Source organism: Siniperca chuatsi, linkage group LG13, assembly GCF_020085105.1.
Source record: "Siniperca chuatsi isolate FFG_IHB_CAS linkage group LG13, ASM2008510v1, whole genome shotgun sequence".
NCBI classification, from domain to species: Eukaryota; Metazoa; Chordata; class Actinopteri; order Centrarchiformes; family Sinipercidae; genus Siniperca; species Siniperca chuatsi.
The window spans coordinates 17646134-17667093 of NC_058054.1; the positions used below are offsets into that span (position 1 = coordinate 17646134).

The 20960-nt window shown below is 40.5% G+C and overlaps 2 protein-coding genes across 4 annotated transcripts; one reads left to right on the plus strand and one right to left on the minus strand.

Annotated features, from left to right (window-relative positions):
• Positions 1-1332: 1332 nt before the first annotated feature.
• On the minus strand, positions 1333-11965 carry LOC122886273 (elongation factor 2). Of its 2 annotated transcripts, none has more exons than XM_044218232.1 (14): positions 10744-11965; positions 9270-9484; positions 7709-7890; positions 7403-7614; positions 7105-7280; positions 6544-6649; positions 5869-6121; positions 5507-5702; positions 5227-5350; positions 4833-5075; positions 3436-3789; positions 3139-3321; positions 2578-2710; positions 1333-2015 (listed from the first exon to the last, which is right to left on the minus strand). In XM_044218232.1, exons 1-14 carry the CDS (start codon positions 10744-10746, stop codon positions 1822-1824), a joined length of 2574 nt encoding a protein of 857 aa, XP_044074167.1. In that variant the 5' UTR covers positions 10747-11965; the 3' UTR covers positions 1333-1821. The 2 variants fall into 2 exon arrangements, with proteins under 2 accessions (XP_044074167.1, XP_044074168.1); XM_044218233.1 differs by lacking the exon at positions 10744-11965 and adding an exon at positions 8054-8203 and having other exon boundaries at positions 9270-9408.
• Positions 11966-12139: 174 nt separating this feature from the next.
• On the plus strand, positions 12140-14180 carry LOC122886287 (uncharacterized protein DDB_G0271670-like). 2 transcript variants are annotated; one of them, XM_044218264.1, is made up of 3 exons: positions 12140-12443; positions 13308-13335; positions 13610-14180. In XM_044218264.1, the coding sequence occupies exons 2-3, from the start codon at positions 13324-13326 to the stop codon at positions 14108-14110; spliced, it is 513 nt and encodes a 170-aa protein (XP_044074199.1). In that variant the 5' UTR covers positions 12140-12443; positions 13308-13323; the 3' UTR covers positions 14111-14180. The 2 variants fall into 2 exon arrangements, with proteins under 2 accessions (XP_044074199.1, XP_044074198.1); XM_044218263.1 differs by lacking the exon at positions 13308-13335 and having other exon boundaries at positions 12163-12443; positions 13610-14179.
• The last annotated feature ends 6780 nt before the right edge of the window (positions 14181-20960 follow it).

Genomic DNA, 20960 nt, shown 5'->3' on the forward strand with positions numbered 1-20960 from the left:
TGGGGGGCACCCCAGGAGTAACACTTAACCTATAACAAAAATTCAACATTTTGGGAAATGTGCTTATTCGCTTTCTTGTGGAGATTTAGTGTGAGATGAGAAGATTGATTCCACTCTTTTTTTAGTCCATTAAATATAAGGCTAGGATAAACCCAGCAGCTGCTTAGCTTAGCATATAGACTACTAACGGGGGAAACAGCCTGGCTCTGTGCAACAGTAACAAAATCCACCTACAAGCACCTTAAAGCTCACTAATTGACGATGTTATGTTCAGGTCTATGAATTTATTTTCCATTCTTTACTGAATGAAATAAATTACAGTCCTGAGAACAAAATGCCATGGGGTAGTTCACAGTACAGACGGAATAGAAAAAAAACAAGAGAATTAAATAAAGACATTAAAAGTGATACACTCATTTACAGTCTCTACAGCTTTCTTATTAGTGCAAGATGGAGAGAGGCTTTTTGTTGGCAAATTTACATTTACGTACTGTATATGAAACCTAGCTGAGCTAATTATAAGACTGATTATTTGTTTTTTCTGTTATAACTTCAGAACCCAAACAGTACATATTGTTCGGGACTATTTAATTTCTTAGCTCTGTGTAGTAACGTCCTGGAATATCTGCTGGTTGCCTGGCAACAGCTCCCAGGCAAGAAATAGTGCCATGCACATAAATAACCATTGGTGGATGTAATTAAGTACATCAAGTAACTCAAGTACAAATGTGAGGTACTTGTACTTTACTTAAGTCTTTTCTTTTCATGCCACTTTACTCCACTACATTTCAGAGGGAAATATACTACTTTTTTATCGACTACAATTATTTGACAATTTTATGTACTAGTGACTTTTCAGATTAAGAGTTTTACACACAAAACATATGAAGAGCTTATAAAATATGATGTCTTGTTGTCTACCCAACAGTTTATACAAGTACAGCTGAAACAGTTAGTTGACTGACAGAAAATGACTTGGCAACTATTTTGATATTTGTTTTGTCATTTTTCATGTAAAAACATTTCATGGTTCCAGCTTCACTCAACTGCTTTTCCTTTCAATTATTTTAATTTATTTTTAATAATTTTGATGTTTGTACTATTGGTTAAACAAAACAAGCATTGTGAAGATGTCACTTTGGGCTCTGGGTAACTGTGAAGTGCAATTATCACTATGTTTAAAAACCAAAAAATAATTGTATGGTTTCCCCGTTTTCTGTGTTTGTGCTAAGCTAAGCTAACCTTAGTCTTTGGTTATATTCACCCAGTGCATTTCCCAAAATATCGAACTATTCCCTTCAGCCCACCAGAGAAATAACAGAATTTCAGGAGTCACATTTTCATCATGAGTTTAATGTTTTAATCAATTACATCAACTGAACAAAGGTCTGATCCAGGTAGTTTGACTTCTGTAACACATTGTGGTTTCCATGGTTTTATCTGGCCATTATCCATCTAAATATGCATTATTGCAGCAGTATCACAGTGCACTGTATAGGCCTATCTTGCCAGATGAGAGGGGGGTGGGGGTGGGGGTGGGGGATGATGTGGAGGAAAAGAAGAAACAAGGAGTAAAACTGCTTTGATCCAATTGTTCCCCAAAACCCTCACCCTAGGCACTTGGTGTACTGTAGCTGTGAAATGAAAAAAAGCATTGTAGCTTTCACTAGCCTACAACAAAAGCTTATGCTTTGTTTCTGCTCCGGACTCAAAGTCAAAACAATTTGTGCGATGTATCTTTAAGACTGTGCAAAACTTTTAAAGTGCCCACGGGGTAGGGTTTAGAGATTTATTTGGTATTTTATAATCCAAGGACGGTGTTTACAGTTTGTCCAAGTAGTTGTCGAGGGAAGGAATGCCCTCTTTCAGACCTTTGCGTTTCCTAATTTCAGCGACAACCTGGAAGGGTCTGGTGGCGGGGTCACTGGGGTCTCCCTGGAGAATCTGCCAGTGGTCAAACATACACTGAGGAAAGGCCTGGCCTCCAGTGTTACTGCGCAGGTCAGCTGTGAACCCTGCAGGGAATAAATACAGATAAATAATAATGTTTTAAAAAGTGGAATATTCTTCTCTGCCAGGAATAAGTATATGAATGTCTAACCCCCTGTGAACCTGATCCTATTGCTAATCTATGAAAACGTATATTAGAATGGAATTAGTTAACATATTTTAAACTTTTCGGCATGAAGTAGTTTAGTGCCCTCTGTAAAATTCCCTTTAAACATGCTCTAATTTTCAGCCATCCCTTTAAAAATCTGTATAGCTGAGTTGTACAAGAGCTTCACATCATTTTCAACATTTATAAAATAAAGACACTGATGTGGATCTTCACGTACAGAAGCTTCAATGATCCTAATTTATCCTAATCTTTAGACCTTTCTAGTAGTCTCTCCATATGAGTACTCTTCTAAAATGAGTAACCAAATAAATAAAATTAATTATTCTAAAACTTAACATATTAGCATAGCATTGAAATTGTAGTAGTAACTGCAGTGTCATATTTATCATGACACTACAGTAAGAGTTAGATCCCACAACGAAAGACATGGCACAGTACAGAATAAAACACATACTCACCAAAGGACTCGTTGACAGGCAGGTAGGCTTTCACCACAAATATAGGAGTGCCCATCACTTGGGATTCCTCAAACACGTGACCTCGTTTCCTGTTCAACACACCATAGATCCCACCGACCACCTGCTCTGGGCACTGCACGGACAAGAGGCACATCAGTCAGACATGTAGTGTGAACTGGCATCAGAGAGTTGTCAAACATAATACTGATGATGAGCAAAGTGGCACAGAGATAATATAATCCTGATACGGTACAGTCATAAAAAACTAATTTGAAATCTTGAAGTCGTTTCTGTAAATCTGCAAAACTTCTGTAGATCTATAAAAGTTTTACACTCAAAATGGTGACATTTTCCTTTGCTGTTGTTTTGCCTTGGAGTTGTAGGCTTAAATAAATCCACACAAAGTCAGAAACATGATCAAGTTTAGTCTATATAGATATCAATTCGGATTTACAACAGAAACTTGAATGTTACAAATGATTTTGGGTCATTTACGATTAGATGCATTTCACAGATTTGTTTTAAGGATTTATTTTGGAGGTAATATGCCTCCATACACACCTGTATCTCCACCAGGTATACTGGCTCCATTAGTCGTGGCTGAGCGCTGAGCTGGCAGGCGTACAGGACCCTACGAGCTGTGGGAATTATCTGTCCTCCACCGCGGTGGATAGCGTCTGCGTGCAGTGTCACGTCATGAATGTCAAAACGAACAGCGCGCATATTCTCCTCACATAGAGCACCCTGCAGGATGAAGTAGGATATCACAAATGCACGTCAAAAAATCTGAACAATGGCGCAGCTGATTACACAGAGCTACTTAAAATGTACTTGCAGTCACAGATAACTGCTGCCCACCTCTTTAGTCGCCCACTGGAAACCAGCCACCACGCTGTCCTTGATCTCATTGAGGTACTGAACCCCCTTTGTCATGTCTATCAGCAGGTTGGGCCCGGTTCCGTCAGGACCGAAGCACCAGATCTTCCTGGCTTCTGTCACCTCCCACTCATACTTGTCGGCGAGGTAACGTGCACGAGCCTTGAGCTCCTGCCGAGCGGTGACCTCCCCCTTCTCGATGTCTTCTGCCAGGCCGTCGGGGAAAGGACGGGACTTCATGAAGAGACGATTGTGCTTGTTGGGGGACTTGGACAGACACATCTGGTTTGATTCTTCCATCACTGTCTCTCTGTAAGATACGACTGGGTCAGATTTCTGGAGAGAGAGATGAAGGAAAAGGGAGTCAAAATTTAGGGAGTATGGGTGGTGATGCAACAATATGAGGATCAAATGCGCATTTGCTGTATTTTGTCTCTCTTTTTTTTGATAAATGTTTTATTTATTCATAATATTGGAAAAAGACAATGTACAGTGATAACCAATATAACACAAGCCACAGCACTTAACAGCCAAAAAACAATAAGAGCAAAGTGAAAAATTAAAAAGCAACAGGCAGGCATTCCCAGAACATATGGAAGAATATACCAGGAGCCCCCAGGGACCACAGGGCACATTGGGGATCAGCCAGGAGACCCATCAAATGCAGCCTTCTGGGAGTAAGGTAGGTTCTATGAGCACAGTTCAGGTGGATTTGTTGGTGATCAGGATTACGAGAGGCCAGCAGAACATTAGCCCAGACTGAATCCCAATCAAAATCAGGTCTCAATTCTGGGACATCAAGAGGACTTAAGTAGGTAAGTATAAAAAGCAGAGACAAAGCCCCTGGAAGTTCCTCTATCAGTGATGAATTTGTGAAATGGGTGTTTTAATGGCTGATCCAATGGGACCCCATAAGCCCTAAGGACCGCCTTACTATACACATTCATACAGTTTGCAAGCACCACAAGTAAACTAAAGCTATATAAAGCTCTTAGTTTAATATTTTAAACACACTCAGTCTAAGATTAAACCAATTCTATCACCTCACACCAAATCTCTATAAATGATTGTCTTTTAAAAAAAATAATGTAGTCATGATAATAAAGCCTTTTTAAGTTTTGGTACTTTAATCAAGCAGTCTGTTTAAATTGGGGGGTTCAGTCTCAATAGATTATTTTTAATTACATGAGATAAGAGAGTTTTTTGCACCAAACATCCAATAAACAAGTGAATGTAGAAGCTTGATGTGTTTTTCGCTTCATCGAACTCTTGTGAATAAATCCTCATTTCTTATTACTTTTTAATTTAGCTTTTCAACAGAGACTTGTCCGGCACCTAGCCAGCATTTTATAGAATAATCTCTGTTCTCCTTGACTCACCTTCAGTGGAATGCAAGCGTGGTCTTCCTCCAGGTCCTTCAGGCAGATCTCCAGGTGCAGCTCTCCCGCTCCAGCGATGATGTGCTCCCCGGACTCCTCGATGATGCACTGCACCATGGGGTCAGACTTGGCCAGACGCTTCAGTCCCTCCACCAGCTTGGGCAGGTCAGCGGGGTTCTTGGCCTCCACGGCAACTCTAACCACAGGGCTCACACTGAACTTCATCACCCTCATGTTGTGGGCCTGTGGACAGAGCCAGAGTCACCAAGCTAAAATACTTGTTCTATTTGTGTTGTTGTAACAGGAAGAATTATGTAAACAGCAAGCAATAACTCAGTATAAATAACCAATCTACAGTGTATGTCCATACAGGAGAAAAAAAGCAATACGCTACTTGTTCATAGGTGGTAATGGTCCCTGTCTTAATAAGGTACTGGTCTACTCCAACAAGACCCACGATGTTGCCACATGGGACATCCTCAATAGGCTCCACATACCGGCCCATCATCAGAATGGTTCTGGAAGGAGGGGAAGAAGGACATGGTTATAAAAAGTTGACAACAAATACATGAAAACAAAAGTGTGAGAAGAGAAGCATGAATTTAAAACTCATGTTCTTTGTTCTCCTACCATCTCAGGTCTCTGTGTAGTGGTTTGTACATGAACATGCTCACCTCTGGATGGGTTTAATGTAAAGGTCCTCCTTCTTGCCAGGGGTGAAGTTTGGCCCCATGATGCGCACCTTCAGGCCAGTGGACACACAGCCAGAGAACACACGGCCAAAGGCGTAGAAACGACCTTTGTCAGTGGTTGGGACCATCTTGGAAATGTACATCATCAGAGGAGCCTTAGGATCGCAGTTCTTAATACCTGAGAAGACAGCAGAGACGGTAAGCCCTGAATATAGTATATATATAGCCAAAATAAATACATTTGGTAATTATTTTATGAAACCACATCATCAAAATGTTCTATATCGAGTGATGTCATCTCCAGAGGGTGAAGGTGTGTGGTGCTGTGAAAATGTTCCACTGACCCATTGCAGCCTCGTCGTCTCCCGGCCCTTCATAAAGCAGCTCACAGCGGTATTTCTGTGCAGTGACGGGGGAGGGCAGGTGGATGGTGATCATCTGGAGCAGGGCCTCTCCGGCAGGCAGCCAGCGACGCATCACGGCCTTCAGCAGGGGCTTCCCCTCTTTCTCCTTGTCCTCTGAGTCTAGTTTGACGTCCAGCTTCTCAATTAGTTTGGCTGTCTCGTCCTTCTTGAAATTCATGATGGCATCAAACACCTAGGAGGACAGTGAGAGAGGGCAAAAAGAAGGTATCAAACTCGAGCCCAAAGGCATCGCCTTAAAGCCATCCGTAACCTTTTTTTTAAAAAGCCCCTTATGTGTACAATTTTATGTGATCTTTCAAATTATTCTGATGGCATAAGTTTTGTTTTGTTTGCAGAGAAATCAGACAATACTGGCGAAAATGGGTGCAGTCAGTAGGTTGCTTTCAGCCCATTCATCTTAGTGTCCTCCAGGTTGTATGCAATTGCTTTCTACCACTACGTCTTTTTTGGTGCTACCACTAGGAGATGCCAAGGTCAGAAATATACGCTCCTTAAATACATTTTAACAATACAGAGACATATGATGATCATCGAAAACATTAAGTCCTTAGTTAACACATAAATCGTAGGTTTAAGAAATTTTTCTCCATTCACCTTAAAGATGGGGTCCAAAACGAGCTGGCAGAAGGTGCGGGGAAGTTTCTTGCCATCAGGACCGGTGGCAGTCTTACTGAACTTGCCGGCATTTGGGTCAAAATATCTGTGCATATAAAATATCGCATAACATCATGACACTCTAATGATTGACATCTACCTTATAATCATATCTTAATTGTGCAATATATGCCAGTTCAAAATTATGAAAAATTCTTGGTGTGCGCAAGAATATTTTAAAGAGCAACTTAACACCAGCTGAAAAATTTTGTTTTTGCCGACCTCCTGTGGTTTTGCTGCAGTGATGTAGAAGTGTACTCCAGGATGTGGTCTGTACATGGTGACATCACTGTTGGGTGTGGTTACAGATGCAGCAGAGCACACCCAACAGTGATGCAAAAGAGCACACCCGGCAGTGATGCTGGGTGTGGCCAGAGATGCACCACACTTGAAACTTTCAACCAGAGAGGGCAGTGAAACGCTGCTGTTCAGCCTCGTGTTAAGTTACTCTTTTACAGTATGTTAAGCATATTTCTGTCTGGACATGCCATCATCATTTACCTTTCTCCCCACAGTTTCTTCATCATGTCTTCCACTTTCTTACACCTCTCTGCTGCTCCCAGCTGAACATCTCCCTTTGTGAACTTAGCCACATACATCTCAGCAAACTGCTTCAAGGTGAAGGCCCAACCATGGAGGCCAGAGCCGAACCCGACTGTACCAATAACAGGGTCAATCTGAGGAAAAAAAGTATAGTATAGTATTGTTTGAACTTGCAGCTATAGTAAATGTACAGCAACATTTCCCAACTACTTTAGAATATCTTTGTCTCTGAGTGGTGTTTGAGCATCTGCCTCACCATGATGTTCCCCATGGGTCCCCCCTCTTCTTCTCCATAGGTGGAGATAATGACGTTGACGTTCTCCAGGATACGCTGAAAGGTCTGGAAGAGCTCATCTGGCTCCAGCTGCAGCTCAAGTAGGGCCCGGTCCATCTTGTTCATCATCAGAACCGGCTTGATGCGCTCAGCGATGGCCTGCCGCAGTACTGTCTCAGTCTGCACACACACACCTGTCAGAGGAAACAAACGGATGAGCCTGGGGGAAAAGCGAGAGTGCATGTGTGTAGGATGGGGAGGCGAGGGTGTCACCCATTTTGTAATTACCTGAGACACAGTCCACCACCACCAGGGCTCCGTCCGTTACCCTGAGGGCAGCAGTGACTTCAGAGGAGAAGTCAACGTGACCCGGAGAATCAATAAGGTTGATGAGGAAGCCATTTCCGTCTTTACTCTGCTTGATAAACGCCATGTCGTTTTCTGCAAGCTCATAGTACATAGAGATGGCCCTGAATAACAGAGAGGGAACAGGAAAAGGCTGGGGATATGTTCACTGTTCACTTATCTCTAGCACTTCAACATTAAAATAAATGTTAAGTGAAGGATGGATCAAATAAAGTTGAATTAAATGAGTTCAACTGAATGAATTTATAAACTGAGTCATCACAATACCGCACTACGATGAGTCTGATGCTCCTCTAACTTAAATGGGGCAGACATCCTGAGTGGAGACTTTCCAGTTCAAATGCTAAAACAGGCTTGACTGGAATGATTTCAGTTCATATTTAGTGATGTGAATCAATGTCAGTGCTGGTGCATTTCCTGGAATCAGACAGAAACATCCTGAGTGGGGTATTAACATGGCTAGAATAAGGACTTCCAGGGACAAACATGTATTCTGCCTTCACAAACATATTGCTGAGATCGTTTTGTTTAATTAAATGAGAAGTATTATTCTATTAACAACCTATAAACAAAACAAAACAAATACTGTGGTTATGAATCAACCTAGTATGTACTCTGGCTTCTTCCAAATTAGCAGACAGCAAAACTGCACAGCCAGCAGCCTTTTAGAAAGTGGAAAAGGTGGCCATGTAAAGGCTCAAATATTATACTGTCAGACCAGAAACTATGGAAGCATTTAAGTATTTCATATTAATAACTAAGTTGTGTTACAGACACCATATAACACTGGGCAAATGTTGGGCACATTACTGGACACATATTCTTGCTGATATAAAAAAAGGTAATACAAATGTGTCTTCATGTGAAAGAACTTGAACCAAATCACACACATTTATATTTAATTGCTGTTTTCCAGTAAGCTCAGGTGAGCGATGCTCTGCAATCGCCTGGAACAAAACAACAGGTAGATTTGAAATTTAAAGGCCCTGACAACCTTTTTTCTTAATCAGCATCTTACTGTGAATGTTGTGGTCCTACATAAACAGGCTATTTTCTGCCAAAGTTAGAACAGTCTTGGTTGTTTCAGTTGAGAGATTTCTGTCTGTGCTGTTTTCTCTGCGCTCTTTGCACTTGCTGGAAGTGGACGGGGCTCATTTGGAAAAACATGATGTCATTTCCGTGCACCAATCGGGATTTGGAAACATCTGAATCAAAATCTGATGACAGTTGTGGGGTTGTCACCTTATGTTGTCAATTAATCTGATCAAACTACACTCACACAGTCCTGATGAAGCAGAATAGCAGAGCTTTTGAGGATTAAACTCTAATTAATTAGTATATGTCCTTCCCCAAATTTAACTTGAATTGTTGCTTATTTAGTCACGAATATTTACTGTAATGGAGAAATAGTCAAGAAGTTTTCATGACCTTTAATAGGCTGCACACAGAGCTGTTTGTAAACCCACTTCTCCGAACCACATACGTTGATTTGATGGTGATGCAGCGCTCCTGCTCGTCTTTGCGCGTGTCAGTGAAGCGCGTCTCCCCGGCACGGGATGAGGCAATGATCCCCGCCTTGGACACCAGCGAGTCAGTCAGAGTGGACTTCCCATGATCCACGTGGGCGATCACAGACATGTTCCTGATGTTGGACTTCTTGTCCATGATGGCACGGATCTGATCCACAGTGAAGTTCACCTGGTGGTGGGGTTGAGTGACAGGGGTTACATTCATCCATTTACAACCAGCAGAAGCTAATTTTATTCATCATATGCATCTATTTATTTGTCCACTACCAGAGCTCATTCCAAGTAGAGTTATAAAAAGAAAGACATGTTGTAAACTGAATCCATCAGCCTGATTAGGAGGAAGGAGTGAGTGCACTGCATAAAGACTTTACCTTCTGGTTTCTAACCAAGCAACAGATCAGGAATTACTGAGTCACCACTGATGCTGCAGCTGAATGGCTGAGCTATACCATTTCACAATCACAAGGAGACAAAATGTCTTCATTTCATAACTTCAGTTCCCTTAAACTCTTGATATTAAGGTGAAATATACATGGAATGAGTTAAATGTTGAATTTGATCTTTAACAGACCAATAACAAGCACTCAGTTATTTTAATGTTTAAGGGGTTATAACCACTGAGTTTAAGACTTATTTCAGGGGGAATCCTCTAAGATCACAAATACAAGTGAGGCCTAAAATTCAGTAATAAATAGGATGTATGCATGAAAAGTAAAGCTAAAGACCTTTTTTTTTTTAGATGAAGGAATTATAAGAGATGTTGATACTTTTTAATATAACCCCCCCCCAACGAGGATCCAACACAATGTCTAGCATATTAAATGCATTCAGCTCACATAATGGTTATAGAAATATCACTTTTGGGACGTCCAGACAATCAAAGGCCCTTATATCATAATAATAATTCATTATAGGCCTAAGCCATTATGAATCACCTGCCTGTACGAGTATGGTTGTGACGCAATCTCTTGTATTTGAATCAAAATCTACAATCTAGTAATAACAAGATTCACCACATTTGTATTAAACATGTCAGGACTATGTGCTTTATTTAACACAGTATATCAACGCGATGTTTCTGCAGTCATACGACAGCAGCAGCTTGATATTAAAGGCTTTGCTATGAACGTCACAGTGAGGCAGAGCGGGGCGTGCAGTAAAGGCCACAGCCCTCTATCAGTTGGCTGCTGCGTACGTCGTAACAGATCACATACAGAGCCTTTATCTGATCACATAACATGACCAAGCATCGGCATCCATTTCATACACACCTGACAGCCTCCGTTGCAACTTGTTGCAGCGAAACTATTATAGCTATACGTTACATGAAAGTTATTCCGTAGAGTGGCTGACAGCCTGCTTTTCACCTGCTACAAATAGCCTAGATTAAAAACACAATCTGAACATGTAAGCCCAGTGTCGACTCACCATTTTGTCTGCAGCTCGTTGGTCTTTCTGCGTGACGGTTTATTGCTGTATACACTGCCTTTCAGGACATGCAGTCCCGGTGGTGACAGAAGAGACGACGCTGCTGCTGCTGCTGCTGCTGCGGCTGTAGTGTAGTGGTGCAGGACAGAGGCTGCAGCAGCAGGGGGCGCTGCTGCTCAACAGCTTGGTGTCTTATCAGATTTCTAAGGCTGTGTACTCCAATACTGCACTGCTGGATCTGCTGCTGGGTGCGTTTTCGAGCGTTTAGTGTCGGACCAGGGGCGGACTGGCGACAAAAAGCAGCCTGGAATTTGCTGCCATGCGGCCCCAGTTTGATACACCAAATTCAAAGGGACACAACATGTTTGTCGATCAACGACTCATTAATAACAATCATTTTTATTGCTGGGCTGGCTATTAAATATCACATGCCTTATAGGCTAAAATGCGAAAAAGAAGTGATGAGTAGTCTAGAAGAAAATGATCAGATTTACATGTTTTCCCATTTACAGTCGAAGTTGATTACCACTTTTTTTAAACACTACTAGAAATTTAGCGTAAACTTCTCTAAACGTGTGTGCACTGAGTCTGAGTGTGACGGCCCTCGTGCTTTAGCAGAGCCTGCTGGTGTGTGTGTGAGGTGTGTGTGGTTCCCTCTTTTTGTTGTCTATTTGTGTTTGTTTCTACACAACACCTCCATCCATCACTTAACCACTCATTCACCTGCTGACACACTGACCAACACACCTCATCATGCCAGGATGTTTTTTTTTTTAGTTTTTTTTTTAGTTTTGTATTGTTGAGTATTGTTTCCGTTTAAAACCGCGTCTCTCCCGTTTCTGTCATGCTCACGAGCCAGGTCAGGACAGAAACTAGTTAAACTTTGAAAATGGTCAAACCCGCAGCGGGACTCTAGCATTGAAACCCCAAGGTTAACAAAAACATGTTGTTCTTTAGTTAGTTCACTTAGCTAGTTCACAGCACATAGCATGTAAGCATGACAAAGCACCTCCCTGCTCACTCCTCTCTGGCGTTTCTGCCTCTTCACCACTGTCCTCATCGTCACCTGCAGACTGCTTAAAGAAATTCATTATCTTTGCACACTTCTTCTTTTTTTAGCCTACTTTTTCTCTCCATGTTTCGGCAACGAGGGCTAGATACTTTTAAGATACTTTTAACCTAGATACTTTTAACGAGTGCTACACACTTTCAGTTTCGGTTGTGATGGCAACGGCTACCTGCTATTACGGATTGCACCAGCCGTGTCGCTGCAGCTGAGATCACCTATCAATCTTGCACATTCGGCCACCATATTGGGCGCTTTATCATGTTTTATTTATTTTCATCCAAGAGGGCACTTTTGTTGCGCCCCCGAGTCCTGTCTAGTCAACATTTTAAAGCTGTTTATAGGTAAATATGGGTTTGATCTCTGGCCTTCTCCGGACATCTTTATATTGATTGGATAAAACTTCTCCAGGTGAGACGTGACTGTTAGAACAGACGTTGCTATGTTTTGTCTCCAGGTGCATCATTTAGACATGTTCATCATTTAAACATAAACAAACCTTCTAACGGTCAGAGAAACACGGATTTCTACTTCCACTGTCTTTGAAAAGAAAACACCAACCAGCGACCTTTTTCATCAGGACCTTTACTAGAGGCCTACTGTCATGGACAAAAGGACTTTTTTCATGGAAGATGTAAGATTTGTACACCTTTTAAACCCATGTTGTTTTCTATGTATTTTACCGTTGAGACTTCCAAAAACCCCAAAATTCACTGATATAGTAATATTTTCACTTTTCAGTGTAAATTAATCTGACGTTTGACAGTTTGAATGAGGAAACCAAAAGCTGCATTCTTGGTTTGTTTAATAAGGACCGTATTTCCCGAAATCTTAAACTGTTGAAAAAACAAGCATGCTGAGGAATACTAGCTAAGAAAAATAATGCTTCCATATTAATTTATTTTTTACTTTTTGGCGATATAGGCCATAAGTGCTGCAATCAGTGACAATAGTATTTCATACCTATTATTTTAATGGCATATATGCTCATAATTAACTATTTTTTTATATTTGGGATATTTTTCATTTACGAGTATTTTACACAAAACATCGTGTCAGTTCTATCTCATCATGCCCTGACCAATTCACAATTCAAGCAGCTGAGCGCTGTGAAACAACTGCAAAAAGAGATTTCTCTAGAAAAAGTGCCGACTATGAAATGGTGCCGAGTTGACAAACTTTTTCCATTAATTGATTTAGGGTCAACAACGGTGTTGTAGGAGGTGTGTAACACCAAGAGAACTTAAAACTGGCATATTGTTGAATAAAGTCTGGCGGAAACTTCGCTCTGTAAAAGCTCTGCACATAGGCCTACTGTCTGTCCTACATCTGTAAGATGTAATAAAGCTTCCAAACCAAAGTGGGATTAGAAATAACATAGTGTATCTATGTATGTATTCTGTACACTTGAACTTCATTGGTGCTGACTGTGTGCTCATGGGCTTGATGGTGTGTAAAGTGATAATAAGAGAATAACAGTGTCCATGTGTACTTTCAGATTGTACCAGCAACGTATGTCGTCATATGTAAGACCTCCTGCAATAATAACACTGTGAAAGAAATGCATACATTTGGCACTTTACTATTTTTTACTGCAAATACTTCGACACTTTTGCTTGTGTATAATTCAATGCATTACATTTACTTTTAATCGAGGATTGTGGCATTGAAGTACTGATTCTTTTAATTAAATATGTGACGTGATGACTTTTCCAGAAAGTCATTATGGTATAGCCATTCATGGTCTGTTAATAAGATGCGAAGCAATGGTCTGAAGGTTGTATTTGTTTTTACCTTCAGATGGGCAAACGCTACACGTGGACGACTGTCCTCATTCCAAACTCCAACTGGCCCAGCAGCCCATGGCTCATCCTCCGTAAGATGCCAGCACCAACCTCCCACAGTGACTCCCCACCTCACTCCTCAGCTGGCTCCCCACCTGGCTCCTTCACTAGGTCCCCCCCAAGATCTGCTTCTTGTACCCCCTTTAGAGCCTCCTCCAGCTTTTTCCCTACCTCCTCCCCTAGTTCTTCCCAAAGTCCCTCCCCTAGCCTCTCCTCCTGTAGCTCATCCTCCACTAGCTCCTCCATTAGTTCATCCCCTTGCTCTTCCTGTAGCTCTTCTAACTCTCCCTCTAGATCTTCTCTTAGCTCCTCCTCCAGCTCATCCCCTCTCTCTTCCTATAGCTCTTCTTCTTCTAGCTCCTCCTCTAGCTCTTCTTCTAGCTCCTCCTCTAGCTCTTCTTCCAGCTCCTCCTCTAGTTCTTCCCCACCTCCTCCCCTTACTCTTGAATTATACTGAATTATATTAACTTGAATTTAATTAAAGGTCCACGCTCTGGTGAGAACTGTGTTCTTTTTGCTGCACCATGACTCAGGCAGGGTGTCTGCACAGAGGCACTGTGATCTGGGGGAGAATAGTGTGAACCTCCACCATGTTACGCCCTCCCAGTGAAGCTCCTCTCTGCAGAGAAGGATGGCGACACCACCTCGACGAGGTTCATATGTCTGTCGACGCCAACCCTAGACCGAGAGGACCCTAGTGCAGAGGCCCACACTGGCTAGAAAGGAGGGAGAAATAGTGATTGAGTGTGTGCAGAAAGAGGAATTCAATAAGACACTGAACAGTCATCTAAGTATGTATGTAATAACTTGAGCAAGGCTTGTCCTAAAATGTTTTGTTTTTTCTTTACAGCTGACCAAAGTCGGGAGAACCCTGAACTGGAACTTCAGAAACCACCAGCAAAACTCTGTTTTAGCTCATTGTTTACCTTTGCAATTGATATTGTATGTTAGAAAATCAAAAGGCTCTGTGTGTTCATATTGTTATACTATTATGTTTTCTACAGAGCACTCTGCAAAATTTCAAACAATGCACAAGGGGTACAAACCATTTCCTGTGCCGCCCATTTCAAAATTTCTGCTTCAGTTAAATGATTATATGAAGTGTGATAAATTATGTAACTCTAAAAAAACAACCTTCAGAACCTTTGGGTATATTTGGGTTTCTCCCCTCAAAGTTAACATGTTTTGGAACAAGTTGCATTAGATTTTTTTGTCAGGTCTGGGTCCCATGAAAGGCCAGGCCCCCATTCTCTCTGTGTTAGAGTGTCCTTTACTGTATACTGCACACAAGTCTGTGGGTATCAAAGATTTTCTAGTTTTTGTGACTATTACACCATAAAATTTAGGCACTGACAATATGGTCTCACTTTCTGAATGAAGTCCAGCTCTTTTTTTCAATATATCTACAGTCAGAAGGCAATTTTAAGACATATATTAAAATAATATATTGGCATATTTTAGATGCCTTTTTGTCTGCTGGTTGACACTTCTGTTCTATCATAAATAGAAAGATGCCACTAGAAAGTACAAAATATCTCCAGAAACCAGCTGGCAGGTAAGCAGTGGTGTTCCCCACTCTGTCATCAGACGACAGTAATGGAGTTCAGGTTCAGGAGTAATAGTGGCTACAGAACTGTAGGCTTTCTCAACACCATCGTTTGAAACTGAAAAAAGAAAGACACTGTATTTTGGCTCGTCTTTGAATGTAACACTAAAAAGAAATGTGGGAGCATTCTTGTTGAGACAAGTCCGTGTGCGAGTGGAGAGGATTGGCACAGAGCTTCATTCACAGCAGGATCATGGTGCTCATCTGTTACACTGGGGTTCGGTTAATTTGAAATCTCTTAGAAGAATTCATCTTTCAGCATGCTCTGGTAAAAGGCACAATTTAACTTCACAACAAAAAGCTTATGAAACAATAGTATCAGTGAGTATAATGTGCTGTGTGTCCTGGTCAGGCTTTAGATTCTTAGGTTCTCAGGTTTTGAATGCCCTCAGAGAAAAAGCTCTAATCTGCCTCATAGTTCCCTCAGAGTCCTTCATCTGTGAAACAAGAAGCAGCTTTCAAACTCAATAAACTGAGAGCCACAACAGAATATTGAAACTTAAGTTGACCAGATAACTTCTGCTGAGTAAATATCTCATGATTAAAGTCACCTTCCAAGCAACGCTTGTGACAATGTACACAAAATAAACGTTTTAAGAGATATAAAATCATCATTCAATAGGCCCTCTGAAGAACAAGCTCAACTGTTCTGGCCGGTCAAGGTCATCTTTGCAGATTTGGAGCTCAAAGCCTTTTTCTGAAAGCTTCGTCCCTTTGGCATCTCCACATCCATCGGACACACGTACTCCTCACTGTCATCCTGCGTTTTCTTCTTCTGATTACCAAAGTTACCAAATGTGTGACAAAATTTGTGACCTAAATTTAAATGGTTTATCCTCAGAATAGTGGTTATTTTAGTACATGTCAGATTCAGCTTTTCAGGCTCAACTCTGCAGGTCAGACTTGGCTCAACTTCCATCATTCTTCCATCATCATCAGCTGTAAAAGCTTAATGCAAACATTACCATGTCCTGAAATATGTCGTCAGTCTACACATTATGAAGGGCAAAGTGGCAAATCTTAAATGTAGAAGATATTCACCCACACTCATGAATTAAATACAAATATAGAAAAAGGTCTCTTACTTAATTCTTTTGTAGGAGAATTCTTAACTGTTAAAATGCAGACAGTTTTAATGTTGTTTGGATGTATTTGCCACTTTTCCGTGCTTTAGATTGCTGTCTTATGAAAAAGATCTACGTTAAACAGTTGGGTCAAATAGACACACTGTCCACATCTGTCTTTGTGTTAATGATATTTTACCAGGTGAAAGTAGTCTCGAGAGAGAGAGGGGTCTACCGCTTTGAGCACCAGCATTGCTGTTGGGTTTGTAATTGCCTTTAATTAAGAGGGCTAGCAGCTCTCCTTTCCCTTTGTCAGATATGGGCCCTCTGTGGACAAAGCAGAGGCTGTACTGTGTCAGGATGTTATAGCGATCCTCCACCAGCTGATGGCAGAGCAGGACAAAACAATTCAGGGTGGTTGAGAGAATCTGTATTTATCTGTGTTATAGCTGTGCTTTTGTGACTGTGCTCATACAAACATGCACACGTGTGTAGGCGGATGGTAATGGGATGTATCCTGTTACCCCAGTGGACTCAATTCTACACGCTCAGACAGTGGTGGAAGAAGTATTCAGATCCTTTACATGAGTACTAATACCAAACTGTGAAAATACTCCACTACAAGTAAAAGTCATGCATTCAAAACTTTACTTAAGTAAAAATATGTATATCAGCAAAATGTACTTAAAGTATCAAAAGTAAAAGTACTCATTCTGCAGTTAAATGGCCCCTTTCAGTGTTTTCCTATTATATATGATGTTTCTGGATTAATATTTCTGCTGCAATAATGTGAATGTTGCATTTTGCTGCTGTAGATGTTTAAGGTTGAGCTAATTTGAACTACTTTACTGTCCTGTGAGAACCATGTATCTCTAAAAAGTCAACTTTTCATGAGTACAGACAGGCCTGTTGTCAGCTTTGTGATGATGCATCTTCCAGCTGATCCAAGGGCGGATTTAAATAGTTTATTTAGCTTAAGAAGTAGGAGAATTTTCTCAACCCATAAAGGAACAATTAATCCTTCAGTTTATCAGAAACATTATTTATTAACATCCATATTTTCCTGGAGGCAAGTAGTTATATTGTTCTGATGAATTTAAGAGGAAGATAAAATGACAAAGCAAGCTACGCTGCAGGAGAATATACGCTGGCAAAATGTAATTTTCACATCTCATAACAAATATACAATTAATGCTCACTTATAACTGATCTATAAAGAATTAACTGATTTGTAACCATGAAAAACCCATTTGTTACAACCTTCTATAAAGTATTGTCTTATTAGAAAGTGGTACTGTCTTTTTGTGTCTTCAAATCTCAGGTAGGACACAAACACAAACTAAATTAAAATTTAGAGGGGAAAAATCAAAGGCTGTAATCTTCTCTACAGCCTTTATTAACACAAGGGAGGAAAGATATTAAAGTTTCTGGTGAGAGCCAAAATCCAATCATTTCTGTGGTCAATACAACTGATACTAATATCATTTCATTGCAGTAGCACTGTGCACTGTTATGTTTCCATCAGTGGAGTTGACCTACTAAAACAGTGATGCTTGGTACAAATGCAGTCTGTTTCCAGGTGTCTGCAGTCACTCAAGGAGATGAGCACAGATTAATTCACATCAAAAATAGTGCCTTTTTTATGACATAACACTGGCAAACATTTTTTCCTATATTTTTTTTTGTACAGCTGGTGTCTCCATCCTGTAGGATGATGACTGTCACAATGCTGCTTCAAGTGAAAACAAGCTTTTGTAAACACCAATAGGGGAGACATCTGCTCCCTTCACTCATCACAAAAGGTTTTAGAAATGAATAGAATTGGCTCCTTAATTTAACAGAAGAAGACAATAAAATTAGATTAGAACTAATAATAAAAATCTATCAACACTATAGGATTAGATGATCAAATTCATGTAAATATGATATAATACACCACTATAGGCCTACATTGGGCATAATTTAAAAATTTGTTCCTATACTGACATATTTGTAAGCAATACCGATTTTTGCACCCCTTCCCTGCGGAACACTGCAGATACTGATCTGAATTTAGACATAAAATGAGTAATGGGGTCACTAAAGGTCAAGCTCTTTAAGGAAATGTGAGAGCTAACCAATAACCCAAGTGACTGAAAAAAATCCCAGTTGTATCTTTGCATATTACGCAAGTCCTGCAGCCAAGAAACCACTTACATGTAACTACGAGGTTATGGAGAAACTTATGGAAGAGGGAGACCATTATCTCATGATGTTAAAGAATGATGGGAAATGAAAACAGGTGCTGAGCTGCTACTATATTGTGTTGGCGTGTGTAAGAGTAACTAAACCCCAAAACCATAAATAAATATGCATAGCGACTGGCCTCTACAGGTTGAAACCTGGCTATTGCAATTGAATTTTGCTATTGGCTGATCTGGAGGCAGGTGGCGTATATGGTGGCAGCTTTCGTCACCCACAAGCTGCAGGTAGTGAATCATTTTGTGCACATGAGAGTTATCACTGAGCTCCAGATAAGAGCCATCCAACATGCCTTTCACGGCTGGCAGAGTGATAACGCTGTGTGCGTAGAGCACACTCCCTGCTTCTCATCTGTTGTGTGGATCTGAAAAACAGGTGTAGGCCTCTCTGGGTTCGCTTGAGTAGCTTTACCTTTCTTTACCCACCAGGTCTCTTTTCACTTTCATGAGAACAGCTCAAACTAGTATTTTCAACATGCCTTTTCAATTTCAAACCTCCTTGTCAAGGAAATGAGACTGTCTGAACTGTGAGATCATTTTTGGTGGATTTGAATTGCACTCATACGTATATGTGCAGGTGTAATAAAGTCATTGAAGGAAAATTCAGCAGCTTGACTGTGATTTCATGGTACATTTCATGTTATTTGGTGAATCACTTCCAGGAATGTCGTGTATGTAGGCTATATCCTTTCCCCCATCAGTGGATGTAGCCTAACTCTTCTTGACTCTCAGTAACGTGCATCCAAATGGACACGATGATGTGGATTTACAGTATGATATCGTATGCAATAACACAGCAATTATCTGTGCTGAGCTGCAACCTATTCTTGTTATCAAGAGATGTGCTTAAACATGTCCTGGTTAGATAATATCCACATGTACCTTGAAACTCTCCAATCTGAAGATAGTGCAACAATAAAGATAGCAGAGCTCTGCTGCCATGCAATAAGTATTATTACAGTTACAGTACTGATAATACTGGGCTCTCTGTCATAGATAAGTAGATTTAAATGCAACAAATACACTTCAGAGTCAAGTGCTTAAAAGACTGAGGGATAGTGATCAGATAGGGTTCGTACAGGGGCCGCACTGTGTGAATAATTTTTATTTTATAAAATAGCAATGAATCCATCAGGCCTGGTCCTTCATGAATCAGTGAATCCATAACTTACACACATCGCTCCAAAATAATAACTAACTTTAAACCTTTTCCTGACATATTATAACTTCATATATGAGGATTTGTGAACATTCTTGATAGAGATTCTTGAATTGAATTTCTGTTCTGTAAAGAGACTCTGAAAAGCCCATGAGCTGCAAAATTTATGTATGTGTTGAAATCAAACCCTTCAGAGCTGCTTCACAGTTTTATTTATTCACATTATGTGGCATGCCTGACACACAATCAGAAAAGATGAGAATAGGTCCTTCCCATCTTTATGGTTTATACAGAAAATGACTCTAGTGTCTCAGCTGTGTGCCGTATAAAGCGCCGGTCTGAATCTGACGTGGGCATGAGAATCTCCTTTTCTTTCTTCCCGCACATTCATGTCCCTCGCCACTTTGAAACTTGCGAATGGTTTAGTAAAAATGACAATGTCCCAGAGAAAAGTAACAAAAAAATAAAAAATAAAATAAATTCACATCACATCTCTGTCTACTTTGAACTGTCTAATGAAGGTAAAAATGTCAAAAGAAATCATCCGAAGAGAAAAGAAAATGGCTTTCAATTATTTGAGCTACCAGATCTACACATGAGGCTGAGTCTCTTTCCTCAGAGGTGTAACAAGACTTTAAAGTCGAGGCAGTGATGGAAACTATAAGACAGACTTTTGATTCTACTTTTTGTGTACTGAAGGGGAGTATGACAGCTCTGCCACTGAAAAAATCTCTTAATAATAGTTAGATATGTCTTTGCAAGTGTGCATGTTCCTCTTGTGTAACTGCTCTGCTATTATGTAATTTCTTTGCTTTACGGTGTGTATGCTTAAAAATAGCACGAAACATATGCTTCTTATTATGGCAATAAAGATAAGTAACAGTGATGCGCAGTAAGGTCTTCTGCTATAGAAAAGCAAAAAGATTTTGTCTTTGTTCAACCATGGTAATAGATGAAAACTGCACAGCAGTGAGTGTCTCATTGACAGACACAAAGAAACTAAAGGGCAGTTTTCCAAAATCGTCCACTTTGACCAATTGACAGTGACAGATGAAGTCAAAAGCGTGACTCTCTCCACCTTCTGCCATTGAAAGCAATAAAAACCCGAGCTCTAAATCAACCCTGTCCAACAAAAAAAATGAATGTGAAACCAATCAGTCCTGACTTGTCCTGATGACATCAAAGGTCACTCTAAGCTACATGTGAGCAACTTTGAGCAGTTAATCCCTCAGTGAGTC

What these genes read in the sequence shown, in the direction of transcription:
- LOC122886273 (XM_044218232.1), bottom strand. An exon ending in TTTTGGACCCCATCTTTAAG is followed by an intron (nt 6,122 to 6,543) that starts GTGAATGGAGAA and finishes CTGTCCTCCTAG; the next exon opens with GTGTTTGATGCCATCATGAA. An exon ending in TCCAGTGGGCGACTAAAGAG is followed by an intron (nt 3,322 to 3,435) that starts GTGGGCAGCAGT and finishes TTCATCCTGCAG; the next exon opens with GGTGCTCTATGTGAGGAGAA.
- LOC122886287 (XM_044218263.1), top strand. Translation starts at nt 12,414, where the DNA reads ATGGACAAAAGGACTTTTTTCATGGAAGAT. An exon ending in GGACTTTTTTCATGGAAGAT is followed by an intron (nt 12,444 to 13,609) that starts GTAAGATTTGTA and finishes TTTTACCTTCAG; the next exon opens with ATGGGCAAACGCTACACGTG.